General features: G+C 45.7%; 1 protein-coding gene across 1 annotated transcript; it reads right to left on the bottom strand.

Annotated features, from left to right (window-relative positions):
• Window positions 1–6,009: 6,009 nt before the first annotated feature.
• LOC112893890 (TPR repeat-containing thioredoxin TTL1-like) lies at window positions 6,010–10,439 on the bottom strand. Its single transcript, XM_025961413.1, has 7 exons — window positions 9,340–10,439; window positions 8,379–8,580; window positions 8,082–8,269; window positions 7,656–7,989; window positions 7,368–7,572; window positions 7,078–7,184; window positions 6,010–6,962 (listed from the first exon to the last, which is right to left on the bottom strand). The coding sequence occupies exons 1-7, from the start codon at window positions 10,188–10,190 to the stop codon at window positions 6,801–6,803; spliced, it is 2,049 nt and encodes a 682-aa protein (XP_025817198.1). The 5' UTR covers window positions 10,191–10,439; the 3' UTR covers window positions 6,010–6,800.
• Window positions 10,440–20,311: the final 9,872 nt, after the last annotated feature.

Here is a 20,311-nt window from a genome sequence, read left to right on the forward strand (position 1 = left end):
CTATTGGTTCAATCCAACCTTCATATGCTGCTTTGAACTTAGAAACAGAGTAACATGTGTCTACATAATCCTCCAACTCTAAACTTCTGTAAGAGCATATCAAACTGATCGCATGATTGCATGGCAGTCCAGTGAGCTGCCATTTATTGCAGTTGCAAGTTCACTGTTCTAGGTTAATAATATGTCTCCAAGGAGTCAAGTCCTTGTAGACACCACTTATCTCTGCTAGTTGGCCAACATATTTGTGGATTGAATAACCAAACAATCCTCTACTCTTTGCATTGGGAGCCTTTATTAGGTGTGGCAACACTTTAGTGTTCAATTTCATGGCTAGATTTCTTCTCCCACTTCTCCATGATTTTTTGCCTAATTCTATCCATAAATTCTATAATAGGCAGTGACTTCTCATGTTTTATCCAATTGTTGAAGGCTTCAGCAATGTTATTGGTCACATAGTCACATTTGCTAGCTGTAGAGAAGTAACATCTTGCCCATAAGTGCTTATGATTCTCCTCAATCCATTTCATTGCTTTTGTTGATGATGCCTTCATAATATTATAGTGATTGTCAAATATATCCTTCCTATAAGTTCTTGCTGCTGGTCATAGGTTCTTCTCAAAGACCTTTCCATCATATCTTTTCTTAAAATTTTTGTATAGGTGCCTCATGCATTTCCTATGCTCTATTCCATTGCTGAAGACTGTAGTCACAGCTATATCAATACCCTTTCCTGCATCAGTTGAAACGACAAGTCCAGGTGGAGATCCAATTGCCATTGATAGCTTGCTCATGAACCAACCCTAATTTTCTTGTGTCTCTGATCCGAATACTCCATATGCCATAGGGAACATCCAGTTATGTTCATCAACGCCTATAGCTCAAGCTAGTTGTCCCTTCCACTTTCCAGTAAGAGTTGTATAGTCAATGCCTAAGTAGGGCCTACACCTATTTTTGAATCCATCTTCAAAGCAACAAACATCCTACTAAATCTGATCTTGAATACAACCTTCTCATAATCTATCTCTACTATGCTTTCAGGAGACTTGCTCTCTATTTCTGCCTTGAATGCAAAAGTATAGTAAAAAATGTCCTCCCTCTTGCCTAAAATCTCATCAAGTACTAGCTGCCTGCCATTGTATAGAATCCAATATGACAAGGTGATCAAGTACTTCTCCTCCAACTTCTTCTTCAAAGCAGAAGCGCCAATTGTAGAGTCTTGCCTTAGCCATTGAATTATCCTATCCCTAACCCAATACTGATTAGCCATGCAATTGCTTTGTAATTTACTTGTGCTCTTGCAATAGTGCTTGTTAGGCATCTTCTTAATCTGCAAACAATACCATAATTACAAAACAAACATAAAAGGAACATAAGTATATGAAAAAAAGGGACATGTAAGTTTATTACCATCCATGTCCTTTCATCCTACAATTGTGATGCATGTATTATCCACTTGCATCTCTTAGCTTTACAGAATTCTCTGTACCTCTTTGCTTCACTGTAAGGAGCTACAATTTCAACCTCGTTCAGAATGGCATATTGTCTAATAGCTCTCTGGAAGGTGTCTCTATCCTCAAATGTTACACCAACAACTATCTTGGGATTTTCTAAGTCAGTTATATGCTCAACAACCTCACAACCTTTCTCATCATCAATAATGCAGTCATCATTATCTTCTTCATCGGTGTCAGAAATGTAATCAAAACCAGTATTAGAACTAGGCTCAACGGGCTCATCATCTACACCAACATACTATGTTTCATCATTTTCACCCCAAGGATCATCTGCAGGCCTTTTCTCAGTGTCATAAGCAAGATAATTAGTAGACCTTTCCTCAGTGTTAGAAGCTATACTGGTAACAATAGCTGACTTGTTTTCATATCAACAATATTATGATCAATAACTGACTTCATTTCATGACTTGGCTGGTTAATCACGAAAACTACTAGAGGAAGCCTTCTGATGTCCCGGTACATATCAATTGCGGCAAGCAATGATGAGTCGGAATCAATATCCATATACTTGTATGCAACCTTATCCCAAAAGCTCACCGATAATTTTTGGTTACTAGCTCGCTTTATCTCGACATCTATATCAGCATAGAAATCCATCCACGAAATTGTGTCCTTATCGCGAACCCAATTTTTATCACAGATAACATGATACACATGTGTACCATGCTCCTCATAGCCTGGTATGCGAATGGCAAGCCTACAGGCTGTGTTGTGGTCCATTCTAATACAGCCAAATATAAAAGAAATTAAGACAAATATAATATCACAGACTAAATCGAACCAAACATGTTGTGCAAACATATATCCCTAATTTTCCTCTTTCTTGAACCCTAGACCTAAAATCAAATGAGGATATGCATGAAGAAGGGTTCGAAACTTACCCATCTGGAACCCATGACAGGTTCAAAGTTTTCGTTAGAGATCCTACATTGTGTAGCCGCCCAACTCGAGGACGAGGATTTAGGGATCGATTAGACGGCATCGGATCCTTAGCACACCGAGATAGGGAGAATCGATGCTGGTTAGCTGGTGGATTGGAGCGTCGCCATGCTCACCTTCTCCCTCACCTGCTTGTGATGCACAACAGCACGATAGGAACGGCAGCACTGCACGGCAGCAGCCTAGGAGCTAAAACGGTGGCGCAGCACAGGAGCCGCCGCCCTGGAGCCCGTGCGTGCGAGAACAGAAAAGCAAGGAAGCGATAAGGCTAGCAGTGCATGTCAACCAAAAAATATAGCAAGGGCAAAATCGTCCATTTACAAGGCATCTGCCCACTTCGGTTGCCGCAAATTCCTTTTTTAATGTGGCTTGTGTGCAAAAAGCTAAACGCTAGAGTGTCCATCGCACAAAAATGAAAAGTGCAGCTACACAAAACCATATTTTGAGAATATCCTATAGGCAAAAAACCATTTTTTAAAGCCTTTGGAGAACAAACAATAAACAGGTGGTTTAAAAATACATGCGTGTCTAAAGTTTAGACCTATTAGACCATTAGCCCTTCTAAGGGTGTGTTCGTTTCCTGGGGTCTAAAGTTTAGAGGGGTCACATCAAAGAGAATCTTGTCATTTAGAAGTATTAAATAAAGTCTAATTACAAAACTAATTGCAAAACCCGAGGGCTAATTCGCGAGACGAATCTAATGAGGTATATTAGTCCATGGTTAGCGGATGATTACTGTAGCATCACTGTGGCAAATTATGGATTAATTAGACTCATTAAATTTGTCTCGTGAATTAGCATCCATCTGTGCAAAAAGTTTTATAATTATACTTTATTTAATATTTCTAAATGACAAGATTCTCTTTGATGTGATGGGTCTAAAATTTAGAGAGTAGAAAACGAACACACTTTAAGATGCGCTAAAGGGACTAAGGGGTGGTGTTTGTTTTGAAGAGGCTTATTATAAGCCCATAAGCCCCTCATATGGAGGGGTTTATTATAAGCCCAAAGTGGCGTTTGGTTGTTGTGGTTTATAAAAAAATTCTGTAGTTGGTAATAACTTTCTACCCCTCATTAATACCCATGTAAGTGAGGGAGATGAGGGTAGTGGGAGGAAAGAAGGGATGTTTTGGTGGGGTCCACAGAAAATAAGCCCCATAAGCATCCTTTGGAGGGGCTTATGAGCTTATGGGGTTTATGGGCATAAATCTCACCTATAAGCCTTCATGTTTGGATAAAAAGAGATTTATTAGAGGTTTATTGGTGGGGCTTATAATAAGCCCATCCAAACCAAACACCCCCTAAAAGATCTAAAAGTGATTTAGAAGGTGCAAAAGACACACCATACCATCACACCAATCCTCTCTCTACCACCCATGGGTATTAATTAGGGGTAAAGGTGTTTTTTTCAACATCTTGATTTAAACTTTAGATCTTGGAACCAAACAACAAAAGGGTCTAGACTTCAGCACTCCTTTTGGATGGCTAATCTTTAGCCATTGACTAAAGTTTAGCCAAGATATCCAAACAGGCCCTAAAAGTTTAGTACTTGTCACATCGAATTTTCGGATGCTAATAGAAGAACTAAACATGAGGTAATTATAAAACAAAATTACACAGATGCAAACTAATTCACGAGATGAATCTATTAAGCCTAATTAAACCATAATTTGATAATGGATTAATTAAAATTAATAGATTCATCTTACAAATTAGTCTCGATCTATACAATTAGTTTTATAATTAATTTATATTTAATATTTCTAATTAATAACCAAACATTCGAGGCGAGGTAAAAGTCGAGAGAAAAGAAAACCGCGGCGGACGACACGTGACGAGAGAGGCAGGGAAGGGGGCAGCCACGGACTCGGGGAGCCGAAACTGTGTGGGAACAGCATCGAGGCCGGATTGATGCAGGAGCCGTTAGCCAGATGCAGCGACGGGCTGGCCCAGGCGAGCCGGAAACCTGGTCATCACCTGGACATGTCAGCTCGCGTGCTCGAGCCTGCCTGCACGTCGTCCATTGTCTCCGTCGGCTAGCTCCACGCTGACGATCCCCGTGCCCGCCGTCTCTGCACCAGGCACGCCCAGCCGCTGAGGTGTCCGTCCCCTGCATCTCCTGCTTGTTTGGTTCGCCCTCCTTCATCAGGCCGACCAGGGCAGGGGAGCGGCGGCGGGTGCACGAACATGATACAGGCATGGGCGCGTGCCAAGCCATTGGCTTCTCCGTCGACGGCTGGATCAACAAGGCAAGTGGACGGGGATGGCGGATCCTCCCGACCGGAGGCGATCGATCGCCCAAAGCCTCGGGCCGGCAAGGGGAGGGAGGACCGGGGGCGGACGAGACACCCAACCGATACTGTACCATCCGACGAGTACCCGTACCGCTACTCCACCGCAGCAACGACGACCCGACCGCCCCTCCGTACGACGCCCATGGACCAACCGTCCCGATCCGCTAGCTTTGACACTTCGCCGCCGGTGGCCGGATCTCGGCGACCACAGCGACAGGACCCAAGGGAGAATGGCACCTGGAGCGACGTACAGGTCCCATACTCCCGTGTCTGGGATCCATCCATGAAGGCAACCGTTTGAAAAAAAAAAACTGAAAACCCCGTGAGAACGCGAGGAAATCAACCCCTCGTGTTGTGTTGGAAACAAGATGAGACGAGACAGAACTGGCAGTAGGGGGTCAATTTTCTTCCTTGTCAGGTTGAAAGTTTGGAAAGCTACGGGAGAAGGAAGGGACTCTCTGCTCTCTAGCGTAGTAGAATTTGGATCAGGTCGAGAGCATTGAATGAGGGTGCACCCACTCCTATTGAAAAGGGGGCCAGGCCAGGCCACCTCTCGCTCTGCCAGCCAGGCAGGCTAGGAGGAGGAATGGGCGGAGAGAGGACGACTTGGCACCCCGGGTGGGGCCCCGGCCATTACCAGCCTAGCAGCCGATCCCAGATCTGATCGCCTCCTCGCCACCGCGGAAAACAAATAAATAAACAGAGGAGGTGGTTTTCAGCTCTAGGATACCCGTGGTCATGCCTGCCCTCCCTCCCTGTACTTCTGTAGCAGCAGTAGACCCTAGAGGCTAGAGACCTGGAGCCTAGAGAGAGGGAGAAAAAGAGTTGGGTCACTAAAAAGTCTCTTCTTTCTCTCACTCCTAAGCACGTCGGGGGACGCGCCACGCGACCTGTTTCTCTCTCTCTCTCTCTCTCTTGGTGCCTACGCATCTCACCTGCCAGTTGCCTGCCACGCAAGCACACAGCCTGACCAGGGGACCGGCGCCTGCTGACGCTGATGCCACCTCCCAAGAACAACTCACCTAATCTCCTTTCCAGATCCCCCCACCTCACAAAGAAATCAGGTCACAAACACAGCACACGGGGACCTGATGAACACAGCAGCAGCTATTGCGCTTCCAAATTCTGGCTGCAGAGAAGAGATACCCATGCAATCCCAGCTAGAGCGTAGCATTTGTATATATGCGAAAGACCAACATCACCAGCAGCAAAGAAGAAAGCGCAGGGAGACGATCCAACGGCAGATTGCAGAAAGAACCAAAAAACCAACGAATGTTGCGATGTTTTTATTCATGGAAATGGTAGCACATATATGGTATCGGCGCCACAAAGCCAGCAGAAGCAGCAAAACGACATGTCATCATCATATTCAATGGACACCAACCATCCTTCTCAACCTCTCTCCATCATCAGTTAACCCCTCTCTCTCTCTAAACATAGATAGATAGACAGACAAAGACTCTAATGGAAACTCAAAATAGCTACTAGCCCTGTACCTGACCCCAACCACCAAAATCTCATCTCAATCTGATGCCACCATTTCTCTTTCTCTTTTTTTTTCTCCAGGGAAACCAATCTTCCAATGGATTTCTCTCATGTTTTTCCTATAAGGTATTTACATGTAACGAAAATCGCAACCCCCTCCCCCCTCCCTAAAAGATGTATGCTAAATCTAGACAACATTACAAACATTTCCCATTCTTGAGAAGCAGGGTGCTGGCTGGCCTATGGACTATGATAGAGGTAAATCAAAATGGAGTATCAAAATACATCTGAGGTGAAAGGAGCCTGAACATGAAAAAGAATTATTGAATTGAATGGGGTTGGCATATGAACGGATGAACGATAAAAAGGCGAAAACGAAAGAAGATGGGGGAATTGGGCGGCTCTTCCACTCGATAGTCTTAGCTCATTATGCTCAAGCTCAATGGGAATAGTTATGCAGGTGGTGAGGATGCTCTGGAGGCTGGTAATGCTGCAAGTTTGACGGGGAAAAGGGGAGCTCTATGCATCAACGAAAATGGGAAATTGGGGTACCGGTACCTAAAGCTTCTCAAGAACTGGATACAGAATAGTGACGCACAGTGTAGCTCAGAACATGTAAAGTCGGGCAGATCATCTCCTTCACTTTCACCCCATCTTTATATATCTTGAATGTCGGGACTATCCGAACATTCTCTGCCTTTGCCACCAGAGGGCTGCTGTCTACGTTTACCTGTTGGGTTGCCCACAAAAGAATAAGTGTTAGTCATCAAATCATTGTTTAGAAATGCTTCCTAACTGTATCTGACTGCCAGAGTTCTTGAAGAGAGACATATTCAGTAGCTTACCTTCAGAAAATTCACCGAGGGGCATTCAGTGCAGAGAGTGTTCACCGAAGGTGTGATTCGTGTGCATTGCTGGTTCATTGCCGACATGAAGTAGACAACAGATACCCCTAAAGAAACACGAGTGACAAATTACAGGAGGAATATGATAATAAATAACATCATAAACAAGGCAATGTAAGCAATTCTAACATGCTACAAACCAAGTCAAACTCATTATAATCTGTGTCGAATTATCAACTGATATGAGAATGAGCAACTACAACAGAAATAGGTAGCAGTGAATAACTCACCCGGAGAACCTATGGCAGCACGGAGTTGCTCTACATTGGTTACAATCTCTACCTCTCCTCCAAACTTCATATTTGATACATCCTCACCACGAGTCGCCTTCAAGGCAATTTGGGCATGGAATAGTGCTTCTGCAACCTCCTTATCACTAGGAAGCTCTTTCCGAAGCACCTCATAATCCCGCACACAATCAGCCCAACGCTCAAGCTGAACAAAATTATATAATACAAGGTCAATGGAACAGTACATTCAAAGAATCAAAACCATCCTTGTTCATGCCCATTGCTTACCTTAGCGTAGGACGCAGCCCTCCTTAAGAGAGCCTTTGTATAATTTGGTTGTATTCTTAGTGCCTCATTGCAGTCGTCAACAGCTCTTTCCCACTTTTCTAGCTTTGACCAGCAAGCAGCTCGATTGCAGTGGAGCACTGAATTTAAGGGATCATACTTGAGCCCTTCACCATAGGCTATAGATGCATCAGAAAACTTGGCAGCCTTAAAGAGATCGTTTCCTTGTGTTCGGGCTTTAGCAACTAGCCTCACATTATTCAGAATCATCCCCACTTCTGCATTCCCAGGATCAAGATCTCTAGCCTTCTCAGCTGCAGCAACAGCAGCCTCAAACCTGCATAAACCAATCATAAGTTTAAAAATGCTAACCTGCTTTACACAGCATCATGGGAAATCAAGTATTATATAAAGTTTAGATAACCATACCTCCCCAAAGCCATGTCAACTTGGGCTCGGACAATATGTACATACGACTCAGCGAGCATGCCTGAGAGTTTCACTGCTGTTAATGACAAGGGCAATGCAACATCCAATTTCAGCAAGCTTGCAAGAGTCAACTCGGCCTCCTCCAGCTTGTGAAGTCGGAGGAGTGCTTCTGATCTCAAGGCAAGAAGCTACACGGAAAGCACAATGTCAATATGAATTCCACAACCAAAATATCAATATAGCAACATTTTGAGCACTGCATAAAAAAACATAAACCATGGACAAGTCAGTCATTACCAACTGAGAGGAGTCAGCGCCAGCAGCAATGGCAGCATCAGCTTCCCTCAATGCACTCTTCCAATCTCCAATTTTCCGTGCATCAGTGCTTCTTCCAAGATGCATCTCCACCTCCTGCAGTTTCTGCCACTCAGCGGGATCAGACTGCTGAAGATGACCTGCCTGGGTGAAGTTCCTCCGGGCCTTATCAATCATCCCCAACCTGCAACAATGCAAGCCGTCACAGAATTTCAGCAACTGTGCAAAGAATTGCAGCATATCACTGTCCCAATTTAATCCCTATTTACAGGAGAGAGTAAGCACAATGTACTGCTTAAACATAATTAGGAACAGAAATTCAGGATGCACCAGCATTGTGTGGTCTTCCAGGGAAGAGTAAGGACAATGTATAGTTTAAACAAAATTAGGAACAAAAATTCAGGATGCTTCAGCATTGTGTGGTCTAAATCCAATGAACCTGACAAAATGGCCACCAAGCAACCTTACAAAGTACAGCTAAGCAGACACCCTTCCATCAGCATTGTGTGATGGGAACCTTTAACGCCAATTTTACCCACAATCAAAGCAAGACAATATTGTAGCTTTCCTCGCATATTCAAGTCAATCAACATTGCGCTCTTTGAGTTGCAAAAAATGAAGAAAAAACAATTTTTTTATTCCGCAAGGGGAGTAAAATGAATATTGAGTGTGAAGATCAAGCATAGTAGCAATCGCAGAACTAAATCTGACCGCCTCAATGGAAAGGAAAAGTGAAAGGTGCAACACTCATGTTGCTTTCCCCTTGGTCTCGCTCACAGGGAAAGCCATCCAAGAAAGCAACAGCAACATGCAGATGCAACCATGAATTCGGGAGAACAAAATCGAAGCAAGAACTAGGGATCTATGACGCATATATAAGCTTCCAGAATCTAGTACAGATTGCAGCGCAATGGTGGAGGCCGGAAAACTGCAGGGGGCTTACCGGAGGCAGACGCCGGCGAGGCGGCTGTGGGCGCGGCCGCTGGCAGGGTCGAGCCGAACGGCCTCCTCGCATTCGTGGAGCGCGTCGGCGAGCCGGCCAAGTCCTATGAGCGCCGCGGCTCGGTTGCCGCGGCACGCGGCGCTCTCGGGGCAAAGCGACACGGCGCGCTCGTAGTGGCGGAGCGCCTCCGCGTACTTGCCCTTCTTGTACCACTCGTTCCCCAGGCGGGTCACCTCCTGAAGGCTCCCGCCGCTTGCCGGTGAGCTCGACGGCGACCTCGAGGAGTGTCCGAGGGACGACGGGGAGTCAATGCTGCTCCTGGCGGGGGCCATGCCCGCGCCGCGCATGATGCTCCCATGGCCGTAGTGGCCCGTGCCGGATCCGAGCACGTCCGGGCGGGAGCGCGGCGGAGGCGGCGCGGCCGCCGCCGCCGGGATGCGCCCGGACGGGCAGATGTTCCCGGTGGGGAGCGCATTCAGCATCGGCGAGCTCGCCGTGCTCCCACGGTCTCCGCCGCCGCCGCCGCTCCCCCCGCTGCTGCCGCCGGAGAATATCAACGGCCCAGATCCGCACCGCCGGTGCCCCGTCATCCGCGGCGGATTGCAATCCGCCACTAGCTCGCCGGAGTGCCTCCTCCCGCCAGCCATCCCAGCATTCGACGGCACCGGTGACTTGGCCGACCCGGACGACGAGGACGACGAAGTCGCCACGCTTGCCCGCGGCCGCAGCGGCGACACCGGCGAGCCAAGATCCGCGAAGACGTTAGCCTTGGCGTCCGGCTTGTCCCTTACCCCATCGTCCTGCAGCGCCAGCGCCGCCGCGCGGAGGCGTACCCGGTCGGCCTCCGACATCGCCTGATCTCCCCGCGCCGTCTCAACAATGCCGGCACCTGCACCCCTCAACTCCCACTGCTCCGCCTCCTCCTCCTCCCCACGCCAAGCAAGCAGGCATAGAACCACGCACACAAGAACAGCTCGCTCTTGTGAACTACTGCTCCCACCACCCACCACCACCACCCAGCAAGAACCCTGAGCAATAAATTGCCGAGCAAAAGCGAGTGCGGATTCCTCGTGAGGTGGATGAGTTGGAGGGAGGATATCCTCAGCCCTCAGGGGAGGAGGAGAGAAGGAAGGAAGAAGAAAGGGGAGGAGTGGGAGCGAGGGGAAGAAATAGTGGGTGGGAGGGGCGGCCTTGAAAGGCTGCGGATGTTCCGGGTATCAAAATGGAAAACAGCACTCCGTTTTTTTTCTGTGGGGTTATTTGGGTTGCAGGATGGGTTTTGTAGGTTTTTGTTTCTCGTGTCTTGGAGTAGGGTTTTTCTGTTTTCCCTCTGCCTTTTAGGTTTTCTGGAGTGGGGTTTCTCCTTCCTCTCTCCCTATTTCACCATGGTTTCAACGTTTTGGTGGTATAGCATAACAATTTCGATTCTTCAGTAGTTTTTTTAAAAAAAATTGGGATGTGATGATCATTTCTATCATATAAGTATTTTATATTTTTATTTTCTAATTAGGATATAGTTTGTGTCTCTATCTTCAAATATTTCATCTATGTGTGATCTTATTTAATTTGTCGCCATTATTGACGCTGTGAAATTGCACGTGTCTCACCGACACATGCAACATGTCGGCTATAGATAGACCATAGACACGCTTAATATCTATAAGAGTTGGTTAGTGCTTTAAGTTACATTGTTGTCTTCTTACAAGAATTCCGAATCTTTTATTACATGAGATAGCTATAATCTTTTTGGCAAGTATACTTTAATATGCGTGTCCTTTGTCGGAAACTCTCTACTTGACGTCACGGCATCTCCATGAGCCAGAAGAGGTCACACCGAACTTTTAAAAATTTATATCAAATGATATACAGATAAGCACTCACACGTACGTGTAGCTTGTGATAGACGTCTCCTACAGTTAGCAGAAACGGTGCCGCCGAACTTTTAAAACTTTTATATCTAAAGAGAGATACTAACGTCTATTTAGATATATACGCAACCCTTTTTTTATACGCATTGTCTACCCCAAAGAGTCATGACATCTTCAAGGAGTAAGGCTGAATACATGCGATTCTATTATTTCAATCAAGATATAGATAGCATTTCTACGTGTTTGATCGTCTTACTTTTTGCGCAGCCTTGTTATCTCTATCTCTAATAGCAACTACATGATATCCTAGCAAGTGAACTAAAGATCCAATTACGTAAAGAAAATTCTTACCATATTGTTTTGCGTCGACTAAGATGCTCATCTATTATGTGTATCCTTGATATCTCCGTATCTCTATCTCCACCTTAAGTAATAAAATCTTGATATCTTAGCAAGGTGAGCGAAAAATTCAATGACATGTATTATTCCGCGGTGATATATTACATGTATTATACATCAGTCAAAATTCTAAGTTTTACATTTGACCATATATAGTTCTTTGAGAAAAGATAGTTCTTTGAGAAAAGATGTGTGAGGTGCCATTTTTCGATAAATCAAAACAAGTTGGTCTATTTATTTCTTTCATGCTTCATGTTACTGTCACAACTTTTCTTGGACGATATTGCATTGTTTGAGGTAGCAGAGTTTCTAACAGGGGCTGGAGTGAGATTCCGAAGTTTCCTAACCTCTCATGCTGTCACGCAAGATAGAGACTAGAGAGAGAAATTGGCGTCGGTATCGCCCGTTTCCAGCAAATACCATGATCCATGAGGGATTGCGCACAGGGATTGCAACAGGCTCCAACATTGAGAGAAGGAATTGCATCCCACAACTAACAAGGTATGATCTTTAGATAAATTATCACATACCAGTATGCAGTTATGGTGGAATATCATAACCTCGGTTAACAAAATTTGTTTCGAAACTTCTAGTGTATGGGTATATTTTATGGACAAATCAATGCAGATTATACGAGTGAGTGATAGACAAAAGCTATATAACGTAATGTTAGCCAATTTGATTTTTAAAAAATAAACCATTTAATTTTGCAAAATGGCTTCACCACATGTATATAGAGAAATAAACACAATGTCTAACCTGATTCTTGTTGCACCATTAGTTACTTACTTTTACCATTGTGTGTGGAGATATAGTATTATCTTCAAACAGTGTGATGTATGTATATATGGGTGTGTTTTAGACACCATATTAGTATGCATGTACAACGATATGTTCCAGACACATTATATCATGTAGCCATCAAAGCATGTAGAACAGTATCATACAAAATTGCCTGCAGTTCTTGCATCACCTGCCACAGGTATCTAGACAATCGGCCAAAAAATACTTACAAAAAAGTAAAAGAAAAATGGCAAGCATCTCTAAGATTAAACTGCATCTGGGATGGAACGAGAGCATAACCATCAATTTGGTCTCCTTACAGGACATGTCAACTGGACATGTGTGCTGTAGCCATGCCAGTTCAGAAAACCCTAAGTGCCCACCTCACGCAGCCAGTTAGGCATCATGAGGCGGCGTGGCCACTAACTCCAACTCCTATATCACTACCATGAAAATCCCCACAGAATATTGGATGGCCACGCGGCGATCATCACCATATTAAAATGCTTTTAGTGGTGTTTAGTTGCTTATGTTGTGGTTATATACTTTTCAACTGTTTTGATATTTTTCTTTTCAGTCCAACAATCTAATTTTGAATAACAACAATATATTGTATATTAGATATTCCGATCAAATAATATACTGTATGTATCGCTTTGGTTCTCAACTTTGACATTTACATTTGAATAAGGTAGTTGAGATGATCATTTCTTTGCAAGTTAAGAGAAACTAAACAGAAAAGAGTTACTCTTACGAAGTGCACTGCTCACGTTTTACACTCGAAACCTGTCGGTCACTGTCTCTTACCAACATGCTAAACCAGACTCCCAATGTTACCTCAGCGAAGAGCAACATGGATGAAATCTGAATCTGTTTACATTGGAGACCCATCCTACGAAATCATGGATTCAAATCAAATCTAGAGAAGGCTTGCACAGTAATTTGGATTTAGATGTAGTCCCAAAATGTATCTTATAATGTGATCGATGAACCTATCCAAAACTTTATTTGGTGAATTTTCTCTGAAACTTGACTCTTTATTGAGAAAACATGTGTGACCGTGAGAGGGAAGCTTAATTAGCCCCCTTTCTAACGGGACCCGGTTCTCTACTTGGCTCATTAACTAAGGTAGTTTGACCGGGGCTTAATGGTTGACTTGATGATAGTGCCGCATAGTACAACCCTGCCAGATTTGAAAATTTGGCACCTGCACATACACCTGTATGGGAGAGCTTCATTCGCACGGATATAGCTAATTCAATCCAAGTTGCCATTTTGCCCCTTAGCAAGTACTATCGCACATACATTCAGCTAGGGCCATCTCTCAGTGAAGTTTATTACCTCATTTCAGTGACATGTTTTCGAACACATCACTGTTACTGTTTGAGAGTCCAAACTCTAAACGGTTGACGTTAAATTTGATTATAAGTGAGTAACATGTTTGAAATTATTGGATGTTGACAATTGGGTGCGGCTATCTATGGTCATCTTCCGGTTTCCCTGCTAATACTTAGCTATCTCTTGTCATTTGGTAGTTAACATTGAAGGGCCACAAATCACCTAGATCCCTATTGTCATTTAGTAACTAATATTGAAAATTTTAACTTCACAATTCAGAAGGCCAAACTTTAAAGTCAAATAAATATAGGTGCAACTCAAGACAAAAGCATCTGTTTCAATCATGTTCTGCTTATTTAGCGAAAATTTGTGGAAAAGACTTGATCACAACTCGCTTCCTACTGTTAGGAATCTCAACTTTCCAATGTGGTGAGTATACTCAATGCAGTCATGCAGAGGCCACTACGGATCTTGAACCCTCTACAATAGTTCCTCTTCTTACTTTGTCAAGGTGTTCGGGAAGGCAGTTTGATGTGGATATCTAAATGGCAGAGGCTGTATTTGAAAATAGTAAAGGTAGATAAAAAACTAGTAATGAGTGCAACTTTTTCTTAAAAAATAAATGGTTTCACGATGTTTTGTTATTATAGCTTCTAAACATAGTGCTATTCTCGTTTAGTCTCTTATGACTAATTATCCTCCACTTGCAAGACACACTTTCCTCTATACGAGGTGATTGTGGTTTTAGGGATACACATTGGCTGTTTCGGTGTCGTTAGAGATATAAATTGTTTAAATCAAGCTAGACACAAAGTGGACAGCAGCCATATTTTGCTATTGGTGTCCTTTTTAAAAAAAAGTAATATGCTATTGGTCGAATGGTATTGATTCCTGTACACTAAGATAGATGGATAAAAAATAAACCAGCACGTACTTCCCAATATTAATATAAATAAATATAGATCCCCATCTTTCTCAATAGCGGAAATTAAAATGTTTGCAGCAGCACAATAATATTCTCCCTAGGATGTGGATTTTAATAGCAGTAGCTCCTACCCTTGCTCCCATCCCACTTTCTTTCCTTTGAAGGAATCCACTGGCCACTGCAACCCAGAAACAAGCAAAAGCCTCAAGCAGTTGTCTTCTCTCCCATGGCTTTGATCCCTCCAACAAGGACACGGCCGGACCACCCTACTGCCGAGCCAGCCCAGCCTCCCCATGGCCGGACGCTCTTGCATAGGCTGGTCACTGACCAACAACCACTGGATCCTAATTAAAAAGCCCCCCAAAGGCCATGCGAGGATATAGTAGTGGCAGCACGCAGCGGCAGGGTGTGTGCGCCAAGCGATCTGCCAGAGCCAGTAGGGGTTGATAGTGACCGAGACATGGCCAAAACAAATGCGATTAGGGCGTGCAGCTGACGAGCTAGGTGGTGTGTAGTAGCAGAAGAATCTCACAACCACATCTGAGAGATGTTTATGCTGTGGTACCGTGCCGTGCAGCAGCTGCTGCAGCAGCTATGCGTGTATTATTGCTGACTGAGAGTTGTGACCAGCTTAAACCCTAATTAAGAATGAGCAGGCCTACTTTGCATACTAAATGTTCTATTTTTAATCTGCGCCATGTGCTGATTGTGGCGAGCTCATGACATTCAGTAGCTTGTCTAAAACGCAGCATGTATGTAAGAGCAGAAAACTGAAGTTGGGGCAAGTATCAGACACGAAACAGTGGTTTTATGCTCTGGGTTTTTAGTAATCCAGACAACAAGAGTACAAAGAGGACAAGCTATCTCCAAATCAAGCCAAAGGTTTTTTTAGCCGGGCACTCTTTGACTTAGGTAGACAAAATCGCACCAGTAGTAGGATACAGACCGACGCGCATCAAGACAGCTTTTGCCCAAAGATGGTGGCGTGTGGAGCTGAAGCAAAGGGCATGATACAATGAGAAGTTTGTGAGCTTAACCACAGATCAGGAAGGACAGCCCAAATGGTTTTTAAGAAGGAAGGTTGGTGTTGCGGTGAATTATTTTAAAATTATTAGCATTCCACGGGAGCCGCCGTTTGTAGTTTTCAACTAGAGTACAATTCTTTATGGGCAAATTTTCAAATAAGGTGACATTGAGTGTATTGATATTTTTGTTATTGTTTACACGAAGAAATTGAACGTGCCTTGCCGGTTGCCGCCTCATTTAGCACACAGGTTCTACCCAGATATACCATAAATATGCCTAATTCTTTTTCAGTCTTTGGTTCCACAAGCTGTATAGGCTCACAGCATACATCTCCAATGGTCAGTTGAAATATACGTATCAAGCTTTTGATACTTTGCATCCCAACAGATAATAGTTTCCTTCTGGAGGTATACGCAACTCTTTATTGCACACATCATCTGCCCCCTAAATGCCACGACATCTTCGAGAGTAAGCACCTTCTTAATTATTAGAAGATCTTATTAGAAGAGAGACGATCCTTCGTTAATTATACACAGCTACACGCCTCTTCATTATGTGCATCCTTTCGATTGCATCAACAGCATGAGTGAAATAATTTTAATCACATGACAGAGTTCTTGGTAAACTTTTTTTTTATTCCATGACAATACATTACATTTTAACAAGTTAGCGATAGGATGTCACGGTTGCATACCTCCTTATTATGTGCATCCTTCTGATTCTATCTCTATCTCTAGTAGTAACTTCTTGATATATCCGTGAGAGAGCGAAAGTTCAACCGCATGACGAAGTTCTTAGTAAACTTGTTTAGTTTCATGTCAGTACATTATCTATATCGTACCACAGCCAAAACTTTGCGTTTTGGTGCCGGGGAAATATCATTTCACCAAATATCAGGAATGGATCCGCAGGTACCTGCAAAGAAGCTACATGTAGGGAAATGGAATCGGATTCAATTTCTCTGTAATGGTATCAGTACTCCACCCTGTAATCCTACCCTGCCTCCTGAAATATAAAGGACGTTAGGGATATCTAGATCGGCAGAGCAGCCAACAGGCAACTCAACATCTAAATGCAGGGTGTAATATACAATACGTCAAACAGGACGTAGGGTATTACACTATTCTAGCGGTTCGAACCTGTCTAAATATGTGTCTTGTGTCCTTATTTTACCTTCAAGTTCCAGATCCGGCGATCCCTCATCAAATAATCTCCTACCTTAAGGTATCCCATAGGTAGGATGGCGGTAAAAACATCGACAGTTGGCACCCACAGTGGGGCAAATTGACAAAATCATTGGACGAGCTCGAAGGACTTCATATTCAAACTACTTCGACTTCACGAGGACGCTCGGCGACCCGCCGACAACTATTTCAACTTCGTGAGGACGCTCGGCGAACCGCCGCCGACTACTTTGATTACTCGTTTCGACTAGAAAATTAGTTGGGAACAACAATTTGGAACCGATTTCGACTAGTCAGGCTTCATCAACAACCGTCTTGGCTTCATCGACGACCGCCACGGCTTCATCGACAATCGCCCATGAATCAAGCTAAGTCATTTATACCTTTTCCGACTTGTTCTTCAGAGGACCGGCTACTATTTTGGGTATGCCCCTCGACCGGAATTATCCTCGGGGGCTACACCATCAACTACTTCTAGGGTTTGCTGACTAACGGCCCACACGCTTGGTACATCGAGTTTGTAGGGCACCGCCCACGCCCTTTTACACTGAGTTGTGTCAGGCTCACAACGGCTACACCCTACGGACATACATACTGCAATACGCGCTCTCGTCGACTACTTTATGGCAATGAGCATTCTCTTTATCGCAATGCCGACTTCTTATTTTTGCACGTTGTTTTCTCTTAACGGTCGCTAATCTTCTCTGGTAGCACATACCTTAATCCGTGAAACCTCGGCTCTTCTATCACGTCTAACGTCTCACGCGTACACGGGATAAAGATCTCACACACGCTATGAGTAACGGCTAAAACAGGACCAGGTGTTTAAACGTAACAGGTGGATTACTTGGGAGATTTACATGATCTAAACAAGAGCTCGACACAGCAAATTTATTTTTACACCGAATAAATTTCGGTATCTTCGTATTATGCTACATAATGTACGCATTGTCTTTTTTCTGATCGAGCTTCAGCAACAACTCTCCAGTTCGCTCGGCACATCTATGGTAGCTTCGCTAGCTCCCAGACTCGGGAACTAGACACAATAACTACTCGACGTGGCTTGTACGTCTCCCCTATCTCGTAAGCTCAGGGGCTGTGATTTTTAACCGTACACACCTTGAAAAGTCAGCGGCAGGTAGGATACAGATCGGTGTACTCTAAGATGCAGAGGCTTTTTCCCCCGATGATTTATAGTCATTGGGGCGTATAGCTGAAGAACGAAGAAACCTCATGAGACAAACAAGCAAATTCTAGGACTTCCCTTAAAAAAAAAAGGAGAGCAAATTCTAGGACGTGTTATAGTCGTCACTCGTCACCTTCTCCCTCGCTCGTCCTTTCTGCTTTGCACCTGTACCTGGTACACAAAAAGAGCAAAAGAAAATCCGACGCAATTTATTTAGTTGCCTGCAAAAAAAATATTGATTGGAATCTTGAAAATGCATCTGTGAGCAGAGCAGGTGAGCGAGAAAACGGCAAGGACAGGGACGCAAGGGAATGGGAATTCAAGCAGATCACACCGGTCATGTGCCCGGAGGCCGTGGAGATTCCCCTCGATCTCCTCCAGCCACCATCCCGCACGGACACGGGAAACGCTTCGGCTGGCTGCACCTTGTTGCCGCTGATTACCACGGCGGCGGCTCAGCTGCATCCTCCGGCCGGCCGGCCGGCCAGCGTCGCTCCGATCGGTTTCGTCGAGGGTATCGATCGCGATGGCATCCGTGAGGGATCGGATCATATCGCGTCGCGTGCGTGCGTCCGTCTCCTCCGGGTGTACTTCCGCGGCTGGTTGGCGGGTTGTTCCGATCCGCCACGGTTTCATGTTCATTTCCCGCAAGGTACAGGGCGGTACACCGCGACGCACGGCGCGGGACCAGATGCCGTGTGGGCGGGCGCGGTCCCCCTTACCCGAGCCGTCCGATGGCGCGCGAGCGGCTGAGAGGAGGTCTCGCCCCCCCCCCCCCCCCTCTCTTTTTTTCTTTTTAAGATGATGATGATGGAGTGGGAGGAATCCGATCCTATTGTGATATGTTTCCAGCTGCTAGTTTTCTTCTTCCATTTTGCTTGCAGGTCGGGTCATGTGATTCGCCATGTTTGGTTTACTGCCAACTTGCCGAGTTGCCGTGTCTGAGTCAAACGGGTTCCATGTTTATAGTCAAGGTTGGTTTGCTAGTCCCATGTGTCGCCATGAATCCCCCATGGAAAGAATGGTTCACGAGATGCATATCGGGAGCTAGTGGTCCGAATTCCCGACTGATGTCAAGCTACAAAGAAACCAATTAGTATAGCATAAAAACCGCACGTAAGAAACCTTCCATAATGAAGTGTGAACCAGCATAGCATCCCGCCACGCAATGCGACGGCAGGATACAGGGGAGAAAGGAGAAGAAAAACATAGAACGGGCCACGGCAAAGTCTGTGTGGTTCCGAAACATGCCATTTTTGCAATGAGGACGGCGTGCATTGGAACCCCACAAACTAGCGAGACACACCCTGCGGCACAGTCCAAAGCGGCATCCGGCATCTCCCAAATTTTGGAATTAAATGAAGAAGAGGCACTCAAAGACGAGGGAGGGGATAAAGCGAATGGGCTGGATGGGCCAGCTGGCCCAAACGAGACCGAACGAGGCTCCGGCTTTACTCACCGAATTCCGTACCGGCCCCACCCTACCTTTCACGACGCTGACAGAGCGCTGGGCCCCGCCGGAAAAATTCCCTCGTCCAATGATGACGGGTGGCGCGCTCGCTTTCCATACACAACCCCGAGGACCGCCTGGCGCGCGGGCCCGGCCTTCCCGGAACGGGCAGCCTACTCATTCCTCCCCAACGGGCGCGTGCGACCGCGAGCGAGCCCCGGACGGGCGGGACACGGGAGGACAGCGACCGACGGCCGGCCGCGCGGGCGAGCGAGATCAGGACCGTCCGCTCGGCCACGAACGGCTGACGTCGCGGAAGGGGCCCCGGGGGCCCCGGTTCCCGTATCGCGCGGTGTGCGCCCCCCCGCCCCGTTGGGGATGGGCGCCGATGGCCGCCGGAGGAGGGAAAATATTCGCCAGCTGGGGACGTGGGCCACCCCTCGGACGGGCCAGTTTCGGTTAAGGGCGCATTTCTATTTTTGTTCTTTGTTGTGGAGCTACTATTCCTCTTGGGCAGGTTTCTTGTTCTTCCGATCGAGGCAGAAACAGCTGGCGACATGGCCGCGGCACGTTGGTCGAGGACGGCGGAATTTCAGATCACCGAGCAACGGTGGTGATCACCGAGAGCTTATCGATGGACAAACATCTCATCCCGTCAGCCGCGCGCGTGGCGGCCGTCGTCAGCCGGCCAGCGGCCATGCGGCGCATCATTTGCCCCGCCGGACGGCAACTGCCAGCCCGAGCAGCGCGCGCCATCCACGCTCGATCACCATGCCGCCGAGCGCCCCCAAAACGGCGAACCTCCCGGCCGGC

Source organism: Panicum hallii, chromosome 5 (assembly GCF_002211085.1).
Source record: "Panicum hallii strain FIL2 chromosome 5, PHallii_v3.1, whole genome shotgun sequence".
NCBI classification, from domain to species: domain Eukaryota; kingdom Viridiplantae; phylum Streptophyta; class Magnoliopsida; order Poales; family Poaceae; genus Panicum; species Panicum hallii.